The sequence below is a fragment of the Trachemys scripta genome, chromosome 1 (genome assembly GCF_013100865.1).
Source record: "Trachemys scripta elegans isolate TJP31775 chromosome 1, CAS_Tse_1.0, whole genome shotgun sequence".
Lineage (NCBI taxonomy): Eukaryota > Metazoa > Chordata > Testudines > Emydidae > Trachemys > Trachemys scripta.
Window position 1 is genome coordinate 213,391,758 of NC_048298.1, and position 26,090 is coordinate 213,417,847.

At 39.9% G+C, this 26,090-nt stretch overlaps 1 protein-coding gene across 7 annotated transcripts in view; it reads right to left on the reverse strand.

Moving 5' to 3' along the window:
* MOSPD2 (motile sperm domain containing 2) overlaps positions 1-26,090 on the reverse strand; it is a 137,631-nt gene that overhangs the window by 68,955 nt on the left and 42,586 nt on the right. For 4 of the 7 annotated variants that reach the window (XR_004643833.1, XR_004643832.1, XR_004643830.1 and 1 more), the window contains exons 10-14: positions 24,990-25,102; positions 23,408-23,504; positions 22,447-22,543; positions 14,774-14,903; positions 11,559-11,661 (exon numbers count right to left, since the gene is read on the reverse strand). Coding sequence is in view for 3 of the 7 variants with exons in the window: in XM_034756593.1 (XP_034612484.1) it covers positions 10,547-10,693; positions 11,559-11,661; positions 14,774-14,903; positions 22,447-22,543; positions 23,408-23,504; positions 24,990-25,102 (687 nt within the window). In the remaining 4 variants the exon portion in view is untranslated. Of the gene's footprint in view, positions 1-8,513; positions 10,694-11,558; positions 11,662-14,773; positions 14,904-22,446; positions 22,544-23,407; positions 23,505-24,989; positions 25,103-26,090 lie in introns of those variants that run through there. The other 3 variants (XM_034756593.1, XM_034756623.1, XM_034756602.1) reach the window with 1 other exon arrangement.

Sequence of the window (26,090 nt, forward strand, 5' to 3'; positions counted from 1 at the left end):
ATCATAACAACTCATCTGGCACACCCAACCAGCCACCAACAACAGCAATCAGACAGGCTAACTATGTATTACGCGATGATGACAAACCATTTGGAAGCTTTTATCAAAGTATAATCAGCGGTCTCCAAATGCTGCTCAACCTGGTCATACAAGTTGAGCAGGTTCTTGTGTCACAGTAGAATTGGGCTTTGAGGAGAGATTGGCAGGAGAGAGCAGTACCCTGGTCTGCTAGTTCTGAAAAGGTGTTTCACACAAGGGGCGGACTAGAAGAAGGCACAGAGATGTTTCTGGGAGAAAACGATACATGGGCACTAAAGGCAGGAATCATTGGCAGAGTGGAGTGGGTTGATGTAATAAGAGAACAGAGTAAGAGGAAAGAAGGGAAGGGGGGCAGGGGTTATGATGAGCCTTGTCTACTGTAGAGTTGCTAATCATCTCCAGTTCCAGACACGAGAGCAGAACCCATGGGGGTGGGGGACATTACAACACTACCCAGTACTGGATTAGCCACTGGGTCCCGGCCCAGGGGCCTTGGCTAACTAGAGCACCCCCATGCCCTAACCCCACTCCTTAGCAGGAGCACTGGGCAGGCAGGCGGAACAGGGCAAGCCGCTGTGCCCTGACCCTGCTCTCTGATAGGAGCACTGGGGGAGCAGTGGGGGGGGGGGGGAACTGCAGGTGGAAGGGGGGAGGGGCCCCCACTTGCTCTGGCCCAGAGCCCCACAACCCCCTAATCTGCCTCTGACAGTACCTTTTCTTGAAAGCCTCATTTATGGAAGATTATAGATCAATGGGGAAAGGAGGGACATACTATTCTGCTGTTCTCTTCCACTGAATACAATATTTTTTGGGGGTAGGAGTCTTAATTTTTGCCCCTTTTAACACATTCTTCACCCCAAATGCAATTTGTCTCATTTCATTTATTCAGAACAATTCTACCTATCATTCATGACTAAAGAGGTCTCTTGATCAGAAGGCATCAACCATACTGTGCAATGACACTGGTGAAATTATGGTCCTTCATCTGGTAAGAAAAGAATAGAAGAACTCTTCTTTTATATCTTGAATCCCTGCATGATTACCACTGAAGAGATCTGTGCTCCAATACATCATTAGGTTGCTACTACATAATGTACTGGTTTGTGTGCGCATGTACAATACTGCCCTCAACTAGCTGGCCCACAGAGAGTGCTACTTTTGTAAAAATAAGGGAGCTCGCCTTTAGTTCAAATGTGAGTGTTTATAGCTCAAGAAGTAGGATTCTCATCTTAGCTCCCCAAGTGTGAATATATATGATTCATTTAGTAACTATCACATTTTGCAGCACATGCATCCATTGCATTAGCTGTGATGAGGAAAAATAAGTAAAAACACAGACCCACTTTTCTCCACTTTGCTAATTTACTTAATACCAATTCATGGGTTTATGTTACCTAAAATGTGTTTTGGCTCAGAACTTTAGATATACATATGAACTTAGAAGAAAATGTTCAAAATGATCCTTCCCTCGTGTGTTATTTTAAACTAAACCACTCACTTCAAATGACCTAGCTTGATCATTGTGTGCTATATGACTCTACTCAGCTTCAAAAGTAGGAACTTCTACAAAAATGAACAGTTAAAAATAAATTGTGCTTCCCTAGGTAAATAAATCACAAGAGCTTAAAACACCTGAAAACACTAATATGTACAGTCTTTAGCTGAAACACAAAGTTAGTTTAACATGCTGTTTTAGGATTAAACATGCTTGAAGAGGTTACTCACTTTGCACTATAACTGAAGTTGCTCAAGATGTGTCCCCCCTTGGGTGCTCCACTTTAGGTGCACATGTGCCTGTAGGGCCCTTGATCAGAGATTTTCATCTAGCTGTGCCCATTCGGCACATGCATGTGACCTATGCCTCTTTGTGCCAGACAACAAGGCTCCATAGGGCTGTGCGGGTGAACCGCCCTCGGTTCTCTACCCAAACGTCTCCGAAAGAACAGTCCATAGCAGTGGAGAAAGAAGTGGGTAATGGAGCGCCCATAGGGACACACATCGTGACGGACCACGTATATGCACACAGTGTCATTTCTCCTTCTTCCATCCCTATCGGTACTCTGCTTCAGGTGACTTCCAAGCAGTATCCGTAGGAGGGGGGAAATTTGGAATGGAGTCCAGAACTGAAGATAATACTGCAGAACCAAGTGCTGCATCAGATCGGATGTCATGGATAAGGGCGTAATCTTTCATAAATGCATGTATTGAATCCCATATCTCAGAAATTGGTATACAGCCCTACATATCTCAGAAATTGGTATATTCTTCAGTAATGCCATAGATGTTGCCTGAGATCTGGTTGAACGTGCTATCACCTTAAGTGTGGGGTTAGCACCTGCAGACTCATAACAAGTGAAAATACAACCAGCTATCCATTTTGATGGTCTCTGAATAGAGAGAGAGAATCCCCTGGATCTATCCATAAAGAAGATAAAAAGCCTAGGTGATCTTCAAAATTGCCTAGCCAAAATAGAAGGCCAAAGCTCTTCTAACATCCATGGTATGGAAATAGGATTCCTGCTGAGAACTATGAAGTTTCGGAAAAAACACTGCTAGGTGGATGGATTGATTAAAGTGGCAGTCTAGTGGAATGTTTGGTAGGAATTTAGGCTGTGGGTTTAGGAGAACTTGTTTTTGAAGAACACTGTAAAAGTGGGGGGATCCACCAGTAAGGACCTGATTTTCCCAACACTACAGACCAACATGACGGCAACTAAGAAGACAGTCTTCAGAGATAAATGGAGCACAGAGCAATTTGCCATTGGTTCGAATGGAGGTCTCATTAGGTGATTGAGAACTAGGTTGAGGTCCCAGGTTGGGGTTGGCTATACAATGCAGAGGTACAGATAGCCCTATCTTTAATTAATCAAGGAATGCTGGGTGAGCAAAATATGGAGTCTCTCTCCACTGTGGGATGAAAGGCTGATATAGCAGCCAAATGTATCTTGGTCGAGCTCATGGATAATCCCGATTTCTTCAGATCCAACAGGTAATCCAGGATAAGTAGAAACGGAACTGAAAAGGCCAATGGGAGCAATGACCACACCAATAAGAGAGAGTATTTTTCATTTCTGAAGGTAAGTACTACAGGTTGATGTCTGCATGCTGTTTAGTAGCACTTCTTGTACTTCCACAGAGCAGGAAGCCTCTAACCACAGAACCATTGAGGAACCATGCCCTGAGATGCAGAACCACTAGGCTGGGATAAAGCACACACCCCGCATTCTGAGATAGGTGATGAGGAATGGCTGGAAGCTTGAATAGCAGTTAGACAGAGAGGTGAAGCAAGTATGAGTACCATGGCTGTCTTGGAGAGGTAGGCATTATAAGAGTGACTGAGGCTACGTCCTCACTGGAGGGGGGGCGTCGATTTAAGATACGCAAATTCAGCTATGCGAATAGCGTAGCTGAATTCGACGCATCGGAGCCGACTTACCCCGCTGGGAGGACAGCGGCAAATCGAGCTCTGCGGCTCCCCCGTTGACTGTGCTTACTCCTACCTCCCCTGGTGGAGTACAAGCATTGATTCGGGGATCGAATGTCACGTCCCGACGAGACGCGATAATTCGATCCCCGAGAGATCGATTTCTACCCACCAATTCAGGCGGGTAGTGTAGACGTAGCCTCTGGCTCCTATGTCTGATCTGGTTTATGACCTGTAGAATTAGGGGTGTATGGGGGAAAACATAAAACAAACCCTTCCTTCCACCATAGAAGGAAGGTGTCTCCTAAGAAGTGGTGAGGAGAAAAGAGGGCATTTCTTGTTTTCTGAGGAAGCAAAAAGGTCAACCTGTGGCAGTTCCTATCTTTGGAATATGCTGTAGAGAATCTGTGTCCAACTCCCATTCATAGTACTGTGAGAAGTGTCTGCTGAGGGCATTGGCTGTGGCATTCCAAATGCCTGTGAAGTGGACAACTGGAATACAGATCTGATGGGTTATGCACCAGTTCCATAATATCATTGCTTCCGTGCATGGGGCACCTTGTTCCTCCCTGCTTGTTGATGTAGAACACGCAGGATATGTTGTCCATCATGACTCTGATTGATTTGTTCTTGATGAGGGGTAGAAAATGACTGCAAGCATTCTGGACAGCCCTGAAATAGACTGATATGTAGATCGGTTTCCTGGATTGTCACCTGCTCTGAACTGTGATGGCATTGAGATGGGCTCCCCATCCTAACAGGGATACATTGGTTGTTAAAGTCTCTGATGGGTCAGGCAACAGAAAAGTATGCCCACACAGACACTGATTTGCACCAGCTTAGGGAGGGTTTAAAAAAAAAAAAAACTTGCAGGGGAACCATCACAGCCTGTCCAGGGTATCCCTGACTGGGGAGTAGGTTGATCAGAGCCAACATTGGAAGCATAAAAGAATGCAATCTTGTGTAATCCATCACAAAGGTGTAAGCTGCCAAGTCCTAAAGTGCCCAAACAAAGGAGGGTCCGGCTGTCAATGGAGTCTAAATATGCCCCATATAAACTGCATCTTTGTACAGATGTCAATGTGGATTTTTTCACATTCAGCTGCAGGCCCAATTCCTGGAACAGAACAAGGGCCATGTGGATGGATAACACTACTTTTGAGCAGCCAGTTGTTGAGGTACAGAAAGACCAGGATCACTTCCTGCTGAAGGTAAGCTGCCATTACTGCCAATACCTTTGAGAACACCCTTGGGGATGATGACAGGCCAAAGGGAAGCACCTGCTATTGGAAATGATCATGGCCTATGGTGAAGCGTAGGTATTTCCTGTGTGATGCGTGTATCGATATATGAAAATAGGCATCTTGTAGATAGAGGGCCGAAAACTAATCTCCTTCCTCCAGTAAGGGACTTACTGTTGCCATAGTCATCATCCTAGGCTTTTGAGGTTTCACGTCCTTGTTTAAGTATTTTAGATCTAAGATAGAAGGACAGAGGATGTAAGACTTTGACACCAGGAAACAGTTTGAGTAAAACCTCTTGCACCCACGTGAGGGGAAGGGACTGTTTCTATTGCTCCTAGCTGGAGGAGAGAGCGTCCAACTGTTGTCTTAACATAAGCTTTTGAAAAGGGTCCCTGAAGAGGGACAGGGAATGGAGGTGGAAGGGAAGGAGCAATGTAAAATGGATGGTATAGCCTGATGTTATGACCTCCATGATCCACTCGTCCCCAAGCTTGCTGGAAACAAAGGGTGGTCCACAAAGGGGGAGTTGGGTCAATGGGCACAACTATAACTCCAGAGGTCTGGGAGGATTCAAACTCTTGACCAACCTATCAAAACTGCTGCTTGGATGAGGCCTGGGTGGCCGAGCAGCTCTTTTTCTCTGGAATCTGTCTCTCTTTCTGGGGGGTTCAGAGGATCTATGGAATCCAGAAAACTGAGCAAAGACGTGACCTCTGGGCAGTCTGTGATCTATTAAAACTCTTCCTATTTGTAGGTGTATATATATACTCAGGAATCGTAAAGTTGCTCTCGAGTCCTTCAGTATGTGCAGGGACACTTCATGGTTTCCTAAAAGAGTTTATGACTGTCAAAGAGGAGGTCCCCCACAGTGTTCTGTGCCTCTTTCAGAAACCCTAAGAGCTGGAGTCATGATGCCCCATGCCTATCGTTGTGGAGATGGATCTGGCAGCAGTGTCCGCAGCATCTAAGGATGCTTGAAGAGCAGTTCTGGCTATTAATTGGCCCTCAGAGACCACAGACTGCAACTGCTGCAATTGACACTGCTGGAACTTGTGGCAATTGTTCAATAAAGGTCACAGGCCTGTTATAATTGGTGAGGTTGTATTTAGCCATGATTGCCTGCTAATTTGCAATAAAAAATTGCAGGGTTGCTGATGAATAGGACTTCCGCCCATAGGAGATCCAGCCTTTTCTAGTCCTTATGGTAAGGGATAAACCTAGAAAAATGCTGTCTACCCCATTCGCTTACTGCATGCACCACCAATGAGTTAGGTAGGAGATAGGAAAACAGAGTCAGAATCTTTAGGGGGGAACATTGTACTTTTTATTCACCCTTTTACGGGGGGAGAAGGGCAGAATAGTGGCAGGTGTTTGCCACACCATTTTAGCCTCACTGATAGGTAGCACCACTTTGGAGAGTGTTGCTGACTGCAAGATATCCAGCACTTTGTATTGTGGAACCTTGACCTTTTTGAAGGTATCTGAAGAATGGCAGCTATCCTAATGAGGTCTTGAAATTGTCTGAAGTTGTCAGCAATGGAAGGTGATGGAGGCATAACCGCCTCATCCGCCAACAAAGACGACTTGGAGTTTCATCCGCCTAGCCTCCTGCTCCTCAACTGTCTCCTGTGAGGAGGCTGGTTGGCGAGGTGAAGGTTGCATAAACCTGGTCTCCCTGTAAGACACTACCAGTGATTTGGTAAATTGCTGTCAATTTACAGCAAGTAGAGGTGGCATACAGCATTGGCTCCACCACCCTTGGTGACCAGTATAATGCTCCCTGTTGACAAGCTGAAAAGGTATTTCTGAAGGGATATGTTGGGGAACCCCACCATTTAGAAGTTTCCTTCTTCACATCATCCTATGGTGGGAGGGCACCCATTGAAAATGGTGCAGAGTCCTGCAGTGCCGGAGGATAGTAGCCTGGACACAGGGTCTCAGTACTGAAAGCCACATTGTAGCCATAAAAAAAAAAGCTAAGACTCCAGTTCATCCGATACCAAAAAGTCCTTAGAGTATAGGATTCATGCGGTATGAGAAAGGATCCAGCATTAACGTGGTAGCCGAGACCATGGTCACCGAAGTTGATGGTAAAGATGATGATGGCAACACCGCAGTTGAAGATGGGCATCGTCATTTGTTTGATGCCAAATGCACCAGTACGGGTGGCTGGATAGACTGCATCAATGTCAATGGCTGGGATAAGGGTTGCAACAGTGTGGAAGGCTGGTTCTATATCAATGGCTGGGACAAACAATAGTGCCCTATGACTACTGTTCTTACTGACAGAGCATACTGGGGCCTTATTGAAGGGATGTCTCTTTTCTTCAGAGCTCTGGGGCTTCACAGCCTAGCTCGTACCAGTGGAGGAGTCCTTGGTCTCAACAGTACCGTCAGAGACCATAGACTTGGCTGGGGACCTGAACTTTTTTGGAGCTGGTTCCCCGGAGTGAGTCCACACTCCTCTTTTTGAGAGTCTTCCCAGAAGCCTCCAAAATTTTCCCTTCCTTACAGGAAGCATGCCCCAAGGTAGGAGGGGCGCTGGATCTGTCTGGGGCCAGATGTAGTGTGTGTGTAGGGGAAAGGGTCTCCTGACCTGGTTCTGGTCACAGGGAGCATTTCATCGCGAACAGTCTTTAATTGATGTCCCTGTTCTTCCTTCCCCTAGAATTGAGGGCCAAGCAGAAGTTTCACTTCTGGGAGACGTGGGACTCCTCCAAGCAATGGACATGCTTAGAATGGCTGTCGCTTACAGGAATAGCCTCTTGGCAGGAGAGGCAGCGTTTGAAGCCTGGCAAGCCAGGCATGCTCTGCCATGAAAACGAGTCTCCCAGGTGGAAAAGGGAGAGGAGAACAAACTAATCCCTCAACACGTATAAAAACTAATTAACTATAACTACACAAAATATGACCAACTACTAGACTAAGTATTTTAACACTAGAGGAAAATTAGAAAGGCTGAGGCATGCTCAAGGCAGACACGCTAAGTTTCCATCTCCGGTTGAGACAGTTGAGATGGAAGTGATGGCAGATTACCCATGCACCCCTATATAGCCTTGGTGTCTGGCACGAGGAGGCATAGGGAATATGCACGGGCCAAACAGACACTTCTAGCTGAAAGTTTCCAATCAAGGCTCAAGAGGCACATGTGTGCCTGAAGTGGATCACCCATAGGGACACTACTCAAAGAAGAATTGTATGTTGCGTGATCATCGAAATGTAGGACACTAACGGACCTTCAGAGGTCCTCAAGTCCAGCCCCTTGCACTGAGGAAGTACCAAATAAACCTAGCCCCAAAAGTGAAATTATTCTGTGGTTCATTATGCTCTTTGGATTACATTTATATCTTCATATGCTATACGGTACTGAAATTCTAGTTAGGTTTAACAAGACTGTGTGCGTGGTGTGTGTACATTACAAACACACACACACACACACACACACACACACAGTAAACCTAGTACCCAGAGGCCATTGCTAGGTTGGTGTCCCATTGTGCTAGGAACTGTATCCTAAAAGGACAAACTCCTACCGCAAAACCCACAGATTTTTAACTCGACAATCAATTTTTTAAGACTCTGAACAGTAAATGCCACATTTCTTCCTTATATTTCACAAGTGCATTTATTCCTCTAAAACATATTAAAATAGAAAACATGTTCATCTGATCAATTATACAAAGTAAATACTAACATAGTATTAAAAATACTGAAAATATATGAAAGCACCAGAACATTAGAATATTTATATTGGCAAAGATTCTAAGAATATATTTCTTGCAATTTTACAATAAAGTGCTACTATATCCAGTCAAAATTAGTGATAAGCATTTTATAAACAGTTAGTAAAACTTGTCTCTAATTTACAAATTACTGTATGTTACCACAACTCTAGATTATTTTTCCAGAGGATGTTCCATTAAATGCTTTGTTGACAGTGAAATATTTGGAATGTGAAGTACAGGAAAATAATTTAAACAAAATGGCTAATGGTAACCTATGTTTGAATGTATTAAATATTATAGAAAATAAAAGAACAGCAGAAAGCAAGCTGAACAAAACCCAGAATAATGAAAAATGAAGAGAGCATTGTGATAAAATTACATGAAGTATGAGTTAATTCAGTATAGCTCACCAAGTACAAAGGTATTCCTGCAAAAGCTTTCTTTTTATATAGTAAATTTTCAGTAACCTTATTGGATTGATATTCTGCTTCATCAGAATTAGTCTATTAGTTCACTACCTACAATTTTGTAGAATAAAACACTGATCCAATTTTTTTAAACAATTTTCTTTTACTTTATGTCAATGATGTCACACCTATAATCATTAAAGAGACACTGACACCCAGTTTGTCCTGTTTTTCCCCCTTAAATTTGTTTTTTTTTGCGGGGGGAAGAGTACATTCAAAATATAACATGAACTCTGCAATAATCTTTTCTAATCAATTAAAAAAAATCAAAGTCATCGGCCCAGCACTAATGAAGAGACTTATCCGGACAAGCCAATTTGTGGTGAAAACAAGGACCAGATTTCAGTTTTAAGTTTCGAGCATTTATTATAAATGGTCAGTTAAAAAAAAGGGGGGGGGAAGAGGGCTTAAAAATTTATGAAAGATACCATGTCTCCTTTTAGGCTTTTAATTTTTAGATCATTTCAATATAAATATTTACAGAAATGAGTACAAAGAATATTTGCTAGAATAAATTCTCACTCATTTTATATAGCATTCCTAAAATGCTTTCAAAGAAGCAGCAGATACTGCATTTTTCATAGTCCATCTAACATACCCAATCTTTTCCTGATCTGGCTTGTTTCTTCCAAATATTCCATGCATGATTGAATGATCGCACCTCTGTCAGAAATGTTTCTTACATTGATTTTTAGCTTTTATATGAATCATGCAGTTGACTATTGCTGACCTACTTAACAGCATGTTGCTTTGGAGTTTGTATAAAGAGTTCCTTCCACAACAATGTGAAATTAGTAAACATTAAAGTAAGAAAATTTAATAAAACAAAATATCTATAATTAATTAGACAGCATCTCAACAAAAGTATTTTTATCAAATGTCTTCAGAATTATGGCAGGCATTTTTTCTGGGGAATACGGCTACAAACTGATGTACCGTGTATACTGTTTGGCATGAAATATTTATACAATAATTTTACATTCCAAAAAAAAACCAAAAAGACTTAACCATGATAAGGATGCTGTTCTTGAATTTCAAAAAGAACGACCATCTAATTACTGTGTACTATAGGTTCAGGTCTCCCTATTTTCATACACACTATGTACATACACACATCATGTAAGAAAAAGCTAACCTGTACTATGTAACAATTTTAATTCTATTAAAAAAAGAAAAAAAAAAGAAAAAAAAAGTTTTTTTAAAATAAATTTAAGCAGCCTGCTTGCACCTTTTAGTATACCCTGTATGCATGAGCATGAATGAAACTAAAAAGGTGACATTTAAAGTAGTTCAACCAAAAAGAGAAAAATAATGTATTCTATGTAGTTTTAAGTTACGGTATATTGTTACATTTACTCATCTTTTCTGTTTGGTAATATTCAATAACTTGTCCAGTGAACATAGCTCCTAGCTCTTAATATCCTCTTTTTCCTGTACTGTAAATGTCAAGACAGTTTCAGTAAATTTCTGAGCTTGTTGGTCTTTCGTTTCTTCTTTTAACAGCAAATAGTATGACTCAACGTTGTACTTCACAGTACAGACCTCTCTCATTTTTGGTAGTTTCAGGGTTTAATGGAGCAGCATTGGATTCTCTCTCTTTTCAAACTGATTAACACAGCTAGCACGTGTAGTGCAAAGCATTGCTGTTTAGCATCTCTGAGTGTACAACAGGAAGAAGCAAAAGGTAGCAATAGCAACTAAGAACAATGCTAATACAACTATTAGCTGCTGGAACCAGACACAGCGATCAATCTGCTCTTGAAGTCTTCTATTAACCTGTAATAATTGAGTTAGCTGAAAAGAAAAATAGGTTATATGATATTAAACAGCTTTTTAATGAATGAACTCTCCTATCTCTAGTGATTTTAGCTGTAGGTAATTCTGAGAAGCAGTTACAATACTAAATTAGCCAACAGTATATTTTATACGATACACACAAAAAATCTTCAAGAATTCCTCTATCACAGTGTGCTCCCATAATTTGGATCACATCTGTAGAAGATATTATTTCAGAGGTATAAGCAATTCTATCTCGATCTATAGACTGATAGATAGATATGTCTATGTATGTATATAAAAAAATGACACTTTTCTACTAATCGACAGATAGGGACACTTAGCAATTCTACTACTTGAGGTATGTAAGGGTATGTCTACACTACCCGCCGGATTGGCGGGTAGCAATAAATCGATCCCCAATCACTCTGCCGTCGACTCCGGAACTCCACCATGGTGAGAGGCAGATGCAAAGTCGACAGGGGAGCAGCGTCGATCCCGCGCCACGAGGATGTGAATTAAGTGATTCTAAGTCTATCTAAGATATGTCGACTTCAGCTACGTTATTCTCGTAGCTGAAGTTGCGTATCTTAGATTGATCTCCTCCCCCTAGTGTAGGCCAGGCCTAATACATATAAAAGGAATGAGAGTAGTATGTTGGAAGTGGAAAATGTAGCAGAGTTCATATCAAGAATAATTAAAATTATGCCACTGTATTTGGTTTACAGTTACTCTGAAGCATTCAATTCCTCCATTGAAAATATTTTCAGTTTGAACTTGTTTTGTACTATTTCATTAAATCTTCTACTGCCATTTATAACGGCAAACTATTAATCTATAATTCTGTTCAATGACCATTTTGTATGAAAGAATACTCTCTTACCTGTAAGTGTAAATCTTCATTGGTTTTTGTAGGAATATTAAATGAATTCTCTTTTAATGTCAGAGTAGAAGGCTTGCTACTTTCTACAACATGACATCTTAACCTGTGAAAAATTAAATGCAGTTTATCAATATTATTATAAAGTCTGTTGTTTTAACTAAAACAAAAAAACATTTAAAGGACAAAAATCCTAAAACACACTATTCGTAACATATTACAGTTCAATTATTTTATCACAGAATGGTTCAATACAACATTCTTATCATAGATATGATTCTGACCCCAATGAAGTAGACAGGAGATGGATCATGCCCAAAATACCATGGTTACATTGTGACAGCTTTTGAAGTATGAAGGCACAACAGGAACAGAATAATCTCTTACAACAGTATCAGAGGGGTAGCCGTGTTAGTCTGAATCTGTAAAAAGCAACAGAGGGTCCTGTGGACCAGACTCCAAAGAGAAACTGCTGAGCTCCAGTTCATTTGCAAATTTGACACCATCAGATCAGGATTAAACAAAGACTGTGAATGGCTTTCCAACTACAGAAGCAGTTTCTCCTCCCTTGGTGTTCACACCTCAACTACTAGCAGAGCACCTCACTCTCCCTGATTGAACTAACCTCGTTATCTCCATACTGATTTATACCTGCCTCTAGAGATTTCCATTACTTGCATCTGAAGAAGCGAGGTTCTTACCCACGAAAGCTTATGCTCCCAATACTTCTGTTAGTCTTAAAGGTGCCACAGGACCCTCTGTTGCTTCTTACAACAGTGGTTCTCAACCTATTTACCATTGTTGGGTTGGCCACATTTGCAACTCTTTATGTGTTGTGTGGCTGCAGCCACACAATAATATATATATGCACACTACAGGTGTGGCCCTGAGGCTGTCACATGGACAGCAGCTTTATGCTGATTGGGCCGCAAGTTGCCCACAGGCCACAGGTTGAGAACCACTGCCTCAGAATATATCACTTACCTTTATGCTTTTAATCTTACTGTAACATACACTATATGGCTGATTATAACCCAAGATTCAATACCAAAGAAATTTTGTTTCATTTATGTTAAGTATAAAATATTCAGAGAAAGCAGAAACAGAATTTCAAAGCATGCCTAAATATACTTAGTTACCAGCTTCAAGACATCGTTTACAATAACAAGATTAGAAAAAAGTTACTTGAGAAAAAATAACCAGTGCATGCATTTAATGTCACACATGATATTGAAAATTAAAGCATTTTATAAAAACACAGCAGGAACCAATTTGGAAACATTTAAGCCCATTAGAGAAGAGATGGATGCATTTATTTTCTTGGAAGGGTGAGGGGGGGAGATGAGCTTATCATGAGACTTTCAGTCTTCTTAAGTGAGAAGAATGGAAATACTAAAACTTTTGAGAGAAGAATAAAGCAGAATAAAAAGAACAGAATGCTTTGGAATAACTTGTTTTTGAAAAAACAAAATGCTAACTGGCTTCCTCTGGGAGAGGACTTAGCAAGATGGAGCTATTCATCTGGTCTATAAATATTCAAACAACAATGCATGACTTTAGGTGGGCAATAATGACATGCTCTACTGCACTTGATATAGGTTTCCTTTAAAACGAAAAGGTCAGCACTGTATAAATCTACATGCCACATTCCTGGATCAAGCACATTGCAGAACATCTTGCTTCCTGGTGCATTCATTTGTATTGGTTTATTAGTCAAGTATCCCTTGAAGGCAGTTGTGGCAGCTTTAATAAAGTCAAGCAATTTCTCACTATTGCTCAATGGCCTACCCTAACAAAATAACAGTGTCTAAACAAGAAAGCATTTATTTACATTTTACAAATTCGATGTGCAAATGCACACAGTTTACCTTTCCAGAATGTGTAAACAAAAATGATCTAAAAATTGTGTCATGTTTTCCTATATAGAACTTTATTATTTTCTTTGGGGATTCTGGAAGAATCTACCCTTACACGATTTGTATTTTGAAAAAAAGCAGCTAAAATGTGAGAAATAATCCCACAATTCCTTGAGATGTGACACTGCTTTTATACTTTCCAGAAAGAATAAGTTTATTGAATGACATAGCAACAGAAAAATTACCTAATGGTTGCATTTACGAACTGCTTAATTATCATAAGATATTCTCTTATGAGAATCTATGTATCATTTTGAATTACATGGTTAGGTTCAACATTCACATCTCAAACATATATGAGCTGGAAAAACAGATTTAATTAAACACAAAGAAGCAATTTAGTAAAACATGAATTTCAGTAAAGAGAGGGGAAACATATAATGGAGAGATCTTAGTTTGTAATGCCCTAACAAACTTGCCAGTTTTATTGAAGCCAAGTGCTTCCATCCTCCAGACTTTACTTTAATTGCTGTTAACTTTTTCCAACATTCACACTGTAGGATGAAATTTTCCGGCTCTGTTTTCTACTAGAGAATTAATGTTATGAGATATGCTTTTTGTTGTCCTGGTGAAAACTGATTTGGATTTAGCTAAATTCTTAAAGTTCTACGTGGAAGTGTATGTTATGTTACTCATAACATATTTTTTCAAAAATATGTAGAAGAGCAGTTGTTAGTAAAGGTAATTAAGGTGTGCATGAAATAAAGTGGAGTTCTGGAGAAGCTTTGCATCATGGATTAAGATATACGCTCAGTAAAGCGGGTCTGATGGCTCTGCAGGAGACATTTCTACCAGTGCATGTCTGATGGGGGAAAAGAGCATTCTAGCGTTGGCTAGAAAATTTCTATATTACCTAATTCTTCTAACTATTTGCTTTTTAGAAAACACCTAAGAAATTATACCACCCTGCCCTCCCTCAAAAAAAAAAAAAAACCCCAAAAGCAGTTCTAATCTAAAAAGAGATTTTATAAAAATAGCACTTTCTTACTCAGCATATCTACTCTGTCTATGCAGTAACATCTGTTCACTTTTGTTACAAAAATAATTTGTCCTACTGCTGCGTATTCATGTTAACACTTAACAGTGTGAGAGTTCAGTTCTATTACAGTTTATGCATCAATAACAAACTAAGTCCCAATCAATTTTACCTGTAAAACCCACTGCAGGCAATGGGGATGAACAGGAGTCACCAAGAGCATAATTCAACTTGTAGAATCTTTAATACTGGTGATAATGCACAAATACAAGAAATTAGAATACAAAACCCACATAAGAAAGCCTTTAAGCCAACTATATGCTTACCTATGTTCCATCACTTTGTTTCTAGGGACTTCTTTCCAAAACTGAGCTAATTCTGGTACGCCTGCTCCAGAAGCCTGGTCCATTTCTGCTGCCATTATCAGGAAACGGTCCTGCAGGGAAGCGGCAAAACCTACCCTCAACCAAAAAATCCAAAACAATAAGTTTAGCAGAGATTGTATGTATACACTAAAACACCACTTCTACCTCTCTAGGAAGGAAATTAAAAAGTAATGTTAGTTACTAAGGAAAATGTGAACTGTGCGGTTTAAGTAAATTTAACAGAACAGCACAAATTCTAGAAAGAGGAGGTTACTCACCTGTAACTGGAAGTTCTTTGAGATGTGTGGTTCCTGTGTGTATGTCACACATGAGTGTGCATGCTCGCCACGCACCTGAGTCCAGAAGTGTTTCTTAGCAGTGTCCATTGACCTGCATGTGCATAGGGAGTCTCCTAGTGGCTCCCAAGACGAGGGTATAATATGGAGTGCGGGTCGACGCCATTCCAGTTTCCCTTTTACCATTACAAAATCCAGTTCAAAGCAGAGGGGATGGAGGGAGGGCAGTGGACTACAGAGAGGGACCACACAACTCAAAGAACCTCTAGTTACAGATAAGTAACCTTCTCTTCTTTGAGTGATGGTCCTTAAGTGTATTCCACACGTGGGTGTCTTGCGAGCAATGATCAACACAGAGCTGGGTGTGAGGATACTAACGGCACTGCGGTCTGTAGTATGGCATTGCCCACGGTCGTGTCTATCACTGCCACTTGTGTTATGGTGTAGTGTGCCGTGAAAGTGTGGACAGAAACCTACCTCACAGCTCGAGAGATGTCTTGCCAGGACACATCTGCCAGTGAGGCTGAGAAGGCAACTTGCGCCCATGTAGAATGAACCACAACCCTGCCTGGAGGAGATAGCTGGAGTGTTTGTAGCATTTGAGGATGCGCTCCAAGACCCATTTGGAGATGGGCTGGGATGAGAGGGCTTGTGCCTTTGACCTTTTGGCAATGGCCACCAATAGTTTAAGTGATTTTTGAAATGGTCCAGTACTGTGGAGGGACACCAGTGTGCATCAGACATCAAGGGAGTGCGGGGCCTTGTCAGTGGGGAGGCGTGTGGCTTCGGGCAGAATACTGGCAAGTGGATGGACTGATTGAGGTGGAACTCAGATACCACTTTTAGAAGGAATTGGGGTGCAGCCGTAAGGACATCTTGTCCTTGTGGAATATCTTGTGTGTGTGTGGGGGGTGTCTGCTATCATGGCTGCAAGCTCATTGACTTGTCTGGTCAGGTTATGGCTACCAAGAATGCCACTTTCATTGAGAAGTGGGAGAAAGAGTATGTGGCTATTGGTTCAAAGGGTGGTCTTGTGAGGGCAAAGAGAATGAGATTAAGGGCACATGAGGGTGTGGGCTTCAACACTAGTGGAAAGGTGCTGAATAATCCTTTCATGAAGTGGACAGTGATACAGTGCATAAACACAGAGGGATGAGTGGTGTTGGCATGCCGGTGAGTGCTCCAGATGTTTAGGTGTCCGGGTGACCGTCGGTACCATTGGATCCCGTTGGTGCCTGGCCTTGCCTTGCATATGGGGTATCTTGGGTGCTGATCCAGCCGGATCTACACATGACATCTTCCCCGACTCGGCTTGAGTTGGAAACACTGAGCTTGGGAGCAGTCCTTTGCAGAGACCTGGTTCTTGTGCTTGTCAGAGCTTTTTGCCCTTATATCAGGATTTGTCCTTAGCCTATGGAGCTCTGAGGCAGGTACTGTGGCTGGTGGGGGCACTCACTGCCGATGGTAGCCGCTGTACCAGGTGTGTGCGCGTGTGGGGGCCTCCTGGGCCGGGATCTCAGTGAGCCTGGGGCTGCATGGCCTCCTCCATAAGATATTCATAAGGTTCAGAAAAGGGCAACTAAAATGATTAAGGGTTTAGAACAGGTCCCATATGAGGAGTGATTAAAGAGGCTAGGACTCTTCAGCTTGGAAAAGAGGAGACTAAGGGGGGATATGATAGAGGTATATAAAATCATGAGTGATGTGGAGAAAGTGGATTAGGAAAAGTTATTTACTTATTCTCATAATACAAGAACTAGGGGTCATCACATGAAATTAATAGGCAGCAGGTTTAAAACAAATAAAAGGAAGTTCTTCTTCACGCAGCGCACAGTCAACTTGTGGAACTCCTTACCTGAGGAGGTTGTGAAGGCTAGGACTATAACAGAGTTTAAAAGAGAACTGGATAAATTCATGGTGGTTAAGTCCATTAATGGCTATTAGCCAGGACAGGTAAGGAATGGTCCCCCTAGCCTCTGTCTGTCAGAGGGTGGAGATGGATGGCAGGAGAGAGATCACTTGATCATTGCCTGTTAGGTTCGCTCCCTCTGGGGCACCTGGCATTGGCCATTGTCTGCAGACAGGATACTGGGCTAGATGGACCTTTGGTCTGACCCGGTAGGGCCTTTTTTATGTTCTTATATTTGCGGAGGCGGAGCTTGTGGGCTTCCTGGTCCTGGGCAGGAAGGACTTACAGACAGCACAGCATGCTACGGTGTGTGCCTCATCCAGGCAGTAGAGACTCGACACTCACACAGATGGAGTGTGGGTAGGAGACACAGTTTTTGAAGCCTGGGATCCTGGGGATAGTCCCCAAGGCAGGGTGGAGGGGGATGCAGTTCCTAAACAGGGAAGAGAACTACTATATTAACTACACTACATAAGAACATAAGAATGGCCATACTGGGTCAGACTAAAGGTCCATCTAGCCCAGTATCCAGCCTTCCGACAGTGGCCAATGCCAGGTGCCCCACAGGGAATGAACAGAACAGGTAATCATCAAGTGATCCAATCTCGGTCACCTATTCCCAGCTTCTGGCAAACAGGCTAGGGACTCCATCCCTGCCCATCCTGGCTAATAACCATTGATGGACCTATCCTCCATGAATATATCTAGTTCTTTTTTGAACCCTGTTATAGCCTTGGCCTTCACAACACCCTCTGGCAAAGAGTTCTACAGGCTGACTGTATGTTGTGTGAAAAAATACTTCCTTTTGTTTGTTTTAAACCTGCTGCCTATTCATTTCATTTGGTGATCCCTAGTTCGTGTTATGAGAAGGAGTAAATAACACTTTATTTACTTTCTCCACACCTCTCTCTGATTTTATAAACCTCAATCATATCCCTTCCTTAGTCGCCTCTTTTCCAAGCTGAAAATTCCCAGTCTTATTAATGTCTCCTCATATGGAAGCCGTTCCACACCCCTAATAATTTTTTTTTGCCCTTTTCTGAATCTTTTCCAATTCTAATACATCTTTTGAGATGGGGCAACCACATCTGCACACAGTATTCAAGATGTATGCCCACAATGGATTTATAGAGCGGCAATATGATCTTTTCTGTCTTATTAACTATCCCTTTCTTAATGATTCCCAACATTCTGTTCGCTTTTTTGACTGCTGCTGCACATTGAGTGGATGTTTTCAGAGAACTATCCACAATGACTCCTAGATCTCTTTCTTGAGTGGTAACAGCTAATTCAGACCCCATTGTTTTATATGTATAGTTGGGATGTTTTCCAGTGTGCATTACTTTGCACTTATCAAGATTATATATGGAGATATACCTATCTCATAGAACTGGAAGGGACCTTGAAAGGTCGAGTCCAGTCCCCACTTCCTTCACTAGCAGGACCAAGTACCAGATCCCTAAATGGCCCCCTCAAGGATTGAATTATAACCCTGGGTTGAGCAGGCCAATGCTCAAACCACTGAGCTATTCCTCCCCCCCTGAACATTGAATTTTATCTGCTATTTTCTTGACCAGTCACCCAGTTTTGTGATACCTCTTTGCAGTCTCCTTGGGACTTAACTATCTTGAATAGTTTTGTATCATCTGCAAATTTTGCCACCTCACTGTTTACCCCTTTTCCCAGATCATTTATGAATATCTTGAACAGTACAGACCCCTGGGGGGACACCATTATTTACCTCTCTCCATTCTGAAAACTGACCATTTATTCCTATCCTTTGTTTCCTATCTTTTAACCAGTTACCAATCCATGAGAGGACCTTCCCTCTTTTCCCATGACAGCTTATTTTGCGTAAGAGCCTTTGGTGAGGCACCTTGTCTCAGGCTTTCTGAAAATCTAAGTACACTATATCCTCTGGATCCCCCTTGTCCACATGCTTGTTGACCCCCTCAAAGAATTCTAGTAGATTGGTGAGGCATGATTTCCCTTTACAAAAAACATGTTGACTCTTCCCCAACAAATCATGTTCATCTATATGTCTAACAATTTTGTTCTTCATGTCAGGCTTACCAGCTTGTAATTGCTGGGATCACCTCTGGAGCCCTTTTTAAAAATTGGTGTCACATTAGCTATCCTCCAGTCATTTGGTACAGAAGTTGATTCAAATGATATGTTACAAACTACAGTTAGTAATTGTGTAATTTCATATTTGAGTTCCTTCAGAACTCTTGGGTGAATATCATCTGGTCCTGGTGACTTAGTATTGTTTAGTTTATCAATTTGTTCCAAAACCTCCTCTAATGACACCTCAATCTGAGTCAGTTCCTCAGATTTTTCACCTAAAAAGAATGTCTTAGGTTTGGGAATCTCCCTCACATCCTTAGCCGTGAGGACCAATGCAAAGAAATCATTTAGTTTCTCCGCAATGGCCTTATCGTCCTTGAGTGCTCCTTTAGTATCTTGATTGTCCAGTGGCTCCAATGGTTGTTTAGCAGGTTTCCTACTTCTGATGTACTTAAAAAAAATTTTTGCTATCACTTTTTGAGTCTTTGGCTAGCTGTTCTTTTTTTGGCCTTCCTAATTATATTTTTACACTTCATTTGTCAGAGTTTATGCTCCTTTCTATTTTCCTCACTAGGATTTAAACTTCCATTTTTTAAAGGATGCCTTTTTGCCTCTCACTGCTTCTTTTACTTTGTTGTTTAGCCATGGTGGCACTTTTTTGGTTCTCTTACTATGTTTTTTAATTTGGGGGTACATATTTAAGTTGAGCCTCTATTATGGTTTCTTAAAAAAGTTTCCATGCAGCTTGCAGGGATTTCACTTTTGACGCTGTACCTTTTAATTTCTGTTTTACTAACTTGCTTATTATTGTGTAGTCCCCCTTTCTGAAATTAAATGCTACAGTGTTGGGCTGCTGTGTTGTTTTCCCCGCCACAGGGATGTTAAATTTAATTATATTATGGTCATTATTACCAAGCAGTCTAGCTATATTCACCTCTTGGACCAGATCCTGTGCTCCACTTAGGACTAAATCAAGAATTGCCTCGCCTCTTGTGGATTCCAGAACTAGCTTCTCCAAGAAGCAGTCACTTAAGGTGTGAAGAAACTTTATTTTTGCATCCCGTCCTGAGGGGACATATACCGAGTCAATATGGGGATAGTTGAAATTCCCCATTCCTGATACTTGTCCCCATTATTATTGTGTTTTTTATTTTTATAGCCTCTCTAATCTCCCTGAGTATTTCACAGTCACTATCACCATCCTGGTCAGGTCGGTAATAGGTCCCTACTGCTATATTCTTATTATTAGAGCATGGAATCACTATCCATAGAGGTTGTATGGTACAGTTTGGTTCATTTAAGATTTTTACTTCATTTGATTCTATGCTTTCTTTCACATAGTGCCACTCCGCTACCAGCATGACCTGTTCTGTCCTTCTGATATATTTTGTATCCTGGTATTACTGTGTCCCATTGATTATCCTCATTCCACCTGTGGTTTCTGTGATGCCTATTATACCAATATCTTCATTTAATATGAGGCACTCTGGTTCACCCATCTTATTATTTAGACTTCTTTAGCATTTGTATAAAAGCTCTTTAAAAACTTGTCACTTTTTAGCTGTCTGACATTACCTGATGTAATTGAATGGAACTCTTTTTCATATGACTGTTTCTCATCAGATCCTACCCGTATTTTATCATCTTCAATCCTCTACTCCTTACTAGGACATAGAGAATCTTCATTAATAGATACGCCCCTAAGGGATGTCTTCCTGAGTAGCCCCACCCCCGGTTAAGGGTTGTTGGGTGCTAAAGAGCTTGGAAATCAAAGCCTCATTAAGCAGCTCTCAGCCTTGCCTAGCACTACAAGTTAACTTATCTACCTATACTAATGAAATTATTTACATACTATATACAAAGTAAAATCACTCTCTTAGTAGACTAAGAGCGTGAAGGAACAGGGCTTCTGACTGAGGCCATGCAGAGGTGAGTGGGAACTGGAGTGGCATCAACCGACACTACTACTTATCCTCACCTGGGAGCCTCAAAGAGACTCACTATGCATGTGTAGGTCAACGGACACTGCTGAGAAACATTTCCGGACTCAGGCGCATGGCATGCATGCGTACCCACATGTGGAATACACATAGGGACTATCACTCGAAGAAGGTAGGTATACTGCAACTACAACAGGTATCAAAAAATGGTGAAGTCACACAGGAATAAAGAAGAAAACACATTAAACTGTAGGAATTAAAATTTTCCAAATGGAGACTATTTAGTTAAAATGCAACAACCAATCTGTGCTAATGAACAATCCAAAACTTATTTGTTGCTGTTGTTTCACAAAATGGACTTGTTGCATTTGGTAAAATTTGTAAAAAAGCAGCTGGATAGCAATAGAAGCATAAGACAACAAGCTAACAACCACTTTAGTGGATTTATGGTATAATTTGACAATTACCCTTAAAATTATTTCAACATGTGGACCCTTTGAGATTAAAAAGAAAATTAAACATAGTGATGCATTTTTAATTAGGAATATTTTAAATGAGAACTCATTTGGAGACATGTCTGGCAATATCTTATGGGAAATATAAAGAATGAATTTAGTATTCACTCATGCTAAACATTCCTCTCTAAAATTTGTTAAAAAATTCCATATTATTTCATTATAAAAGAGCTAACCAGGCAGAAAGATGCAACTGCTCTTTATAGAAATGTATTCCCCAAATTAATTACACTTTACTTCCATAACTCAACATTTGAATTTTTTCTTTTCCATCAAATATCAGTAAGCAGTACAATTTCAGTATAATTACAAATCACATGGACGAAATATTAGCATTGTTATCTGTACTGAATGAAATAAATTGTATGGGTTTGTTCAACTTCTCCAGAAGCCAACCTCATTTTCATTGTTTTACACTCAAAATCCTGGCACTTTGGTAAAAAGACAGGACTACTGTTAATTGCATTAGTGATTAACAGAACACTTCTCTACTGGATGAAGAAAATAATTCAAACCAAATCGCCTCAATATACATCTCTAAATATGATGCTTATTTTAAATCCTTCCCTAGGGACTACTGCAACAGTTTAAAACAGCTTTCTGCCATTCTTGCAGAACATGGGCTCACTCAATTTTAGCAGCAAAAAACTTGGATAATGAAGCAGTGTCAACTGTGATACTACAGCAGTACCAAGGAGAAAAAAAATGCCGTTTGAGTGCCTTGTTATGTTTAGCAAATCTCCATGGTTAGTCCACTGCTCTTCTAGCAGGCCCCAAAGCTCATGGTGCCAGGAGGTGTGTCCCACAATTGAGTATATATAGAGGCCAATTCAAAGAAGAGCTGTTAATTGTGCATGTACCTCCTGTAGACTTGTTTGAAAATTGTGTCCTATGAGTTTTTACTTACCACCATGGAGGGATACAACTATGTCTATTGATGTACCAGGTTCACAGCTACTATTACTTGGTTTAACTCTATACTTGTCAGGAGCAGTTGTTCTCACCTAAAAATAAAAACAAGCATATGGTGTATGTCAGAATTTAAACACATTCCGCCTACCAGTTCTGTTACTGCTAATTTACAAAAAAGGAAAAGAGACAGGGTTTGGTGTTCCTAAAATGTTATCAGACCTCTATTATTACCAAAAGATGGAATAATGAAGACAATAGATTTAAAAAACAAAATCACACTCCACACCCCTTTCTTTTTTGGGAGTAGTCTTAGAAAGGAGTGTGGGGTGTGTTTTTGTTCTTTAAATCTATTGTCTTCATTATTCCATCTTTTGGTAATAATATCAGTTTTGTCCTTCGCTATTTGGCAAAGACTGATTTCTTCTCTCTTTTTTTTATAAACAACACTAAAACAAACAAAAATACTGAACGTAATACTTGTGAAAGTTGCTAGTTTGACAACTTTGAAACCTGAATCATGTATATATGCAGAGAACATGTACAAAGTGGTGGTAAACCAAGTCTATGCACACCTAAATTCATTTAAAATTTCCTGCAGCCCTAAAAATATGGCTACTGAGTTGAACATGAAACAGAGACTGCACTTATTCCTCTGAAAGTGAGCTAATGGGGAATGGATTTTTCAGCAGCTTTGACATAGTTGATCACAAAGTGCTGATGACTTGTTCCTGGAATAAGGGGGAGAGAGGGGAGATCCAGCAATGGCTGGACACCCAAATATGTGTAAGGACTCCACCCTTTCATTATTTTTACTGTTAATTATCTCATTTGACCTTTATTCCATGAAAGATTTGGGACTTTGAACAAAATCAGCCACAACAAATTTATATTTCTGTACAAATGAAAAGAATGTGGACAGCAAAACAAAACAATGTATAGACACAAATAATATTTACCTTAAAGGCCACTACATTTTTAGTCACATTTGTGAGAACTATCAAGCATTTTTTCTCTCCAATTTCTTTGGATCCAAAAAACAGCTCTTCTGCCGGACTAATTGAAATGAAATTAAAAATTGGATTATACAATTTTCATTGAGCAATCCACTATTTTTAAACACAAATAATCTTTCTAAATCATTTATCATAACACAAATTTGAGTTTATTAAAAAAAGTGCTTTCTATCCACCAGTTAGAGTCACCATAAATTAAGTTATCCACAGGCAAGCTGCCACAATATTCTGCAGCATATTTAAATTTGATAGAATCCAGAGCTGGTAACAGTAAAAGGTGTAAGTGTTTTGTGTGTGCGCGTGCACTAGGAACTAAAGGTTTGTCTCTCCCCTTCCTTGATACTCTCATGTAATTGGAAAAAAGTTGGTTATGCCTCTTTCAAAATTATATGACATTGGTATCATCATTCTGAAATTTGACATTCTTCTTGAATAGAGAAAGCAGGGCAAATGCATGAGCCAAGTAAGAAAAAGATGAGTAATGGAAGGAAGAGAACTGGCACAAGAAAATATTAGTTTAAAAAAAAAAATCATTGAAAGGTGCATATAAAAGTGTTGTTGTATTCCTTTTCCTGACCATTTTTTTCTGAAAAGTGAGGGTCATGTTAAGTAATCATTGTCAGTTCCTTTCTTCCCTCCAATTTCTTAACAGTAATTTAGCTTGTTTTGACCTCTTCTCCCTCAAAGCTACTTTATCCCTCTACCCACCCCTCGTACCAGGGGTTGGCAACCTTTGGCACGCGGCCCATTAGGGTAATCTGCTGGCGGGCTGCGAGACATTTTGTTTACATTGACCATCCGCAGGCACAGTCCACCACAGCTCCCAGTGGCTGCAGTTCACCGTTCCTGGGCAATGGGAGTTGCAGGAAGCGGCGGCCAGCATGTCTGTTGTCTACATTAGAAAAGTTGCACCAGTTAACTAAATTGATCTAGTTTAATTGGTACAAAATCTTAACATAGACATACACTACTTTAACCCTTGTTTATATTTGGTTTTAACTTAAATCAGAAACTAAAATGGAATCAAATTAAATATGTTTTAAAAATCAACCTGGTTATCTTACTTAAGCTAGGCAATTTTAAGCAAGGGTTAAACTAGTTTAAGTTTATGGAGTTTACATTGGTCTAACTAGATCATTTAAAAATTAGTTAAACTGGTCACTTTGCTGATACAGTTAAGCCATTAGACTGTCAATTAGTGCCAGGCACAGACATGGCACTGAAAAAACAACCAAAAAATAACTTTTGATCTGTGTGGAAAAATTAAGGATCACTGAAGGTGTTCATCCACAGAGATAAATATAGTATGCTACAGATACTTAGAATTGTTGAATGGAAAACAAGTCTGAGAAGATTTCATATCAGACAAAGTAAGAATTTTTAGAAGACAAAAAATTAATTAAAGATTAGTCAAATCACTTAACTCTTGATTTCAGTTTTTGTGGTTTTAAACTGATTAAATTAATTTTAAGTGAGTGATATACAATGCAACAAAGCAAACAAAATTACTATTGAACACTATTACCTTATATGTAATAACGGTCCTTTAAAAATGGTTAACGCTTTCTTTGCATTTTTTGTTTTGGAATCTGTTTTGTCATTCTCGTCTGGTTTGGAAATTTGTTCTACAGAACATACCTGAGTAAAAATAAATGAGAATTATAAAGGAATAAAAAATATGAGTCACACACATTACAATCATGTCGATATTTCTGCATCAAACATAATGGCAAGATGCTCATTCCGCCAAATTTATATGTTATTGAATCTGAATCTTTGAATTCCTTGTAATTTCAATGAATGAACTGTGTATGATGGCTCTGAAATATATGCACACAATCAGGCTTCTAACAAATTACATATTTTATATGATGCCTCATAGCTTGGAGATTTCTTTAAAACTCTGGACATGTAGCTACCCTGAGTTGTTCTAATTTACAAACCACTGGCCTCACCCATCCCTCCAAAGCAGAGCAAAACATTAAAATAAATATCGCAATATAACAATGACTAAATATTATGTTGGACACATAAAATAAACTAGGATATTGTATTTAATTACATTTCACGGACTTTCTAAACTCATCTTTGAGCATTAGTGTTAAAAATATAAAGAAATCATGAGAATTTTAAAAACATGATTTGATTAATAAAACTGATGGAAGTATAATACTGATGTTGTGGAACACTGTAGGCATTGCCCTACAGGTTTTTTTTTTATTAATTATATTATATATAAAAAATAAGGTTTTTGTAAAGTATATTAAAAGTGAAAGAAATCCTAGCAATTATGGGGGTGAAAGGGTGTAAGCACCAAGTAATTTTATCTTAAAATTAGTAAAAGAAACACAAACCAAATTATCAAAATTGATACCGGGAAGAAATAAGAATTAAATAGATGGAATTACTACCTAATTGTTTCTCATGCAATTTATTCAGAAAAAAAAAACTTTCAAAAGATGAATAGCAATTAATAATTTCATTGTACTAAACTCAGAGGGTAGTCTGACTATTTACCACCAAGAGTTCTCTGGCATGAACTGGGGGATGCCATGTAAATCAATAACTAAACTTGATTTTGAAATAAAGAAAAATGTTTCAGAATTACGATGACAAAAAGAAAACC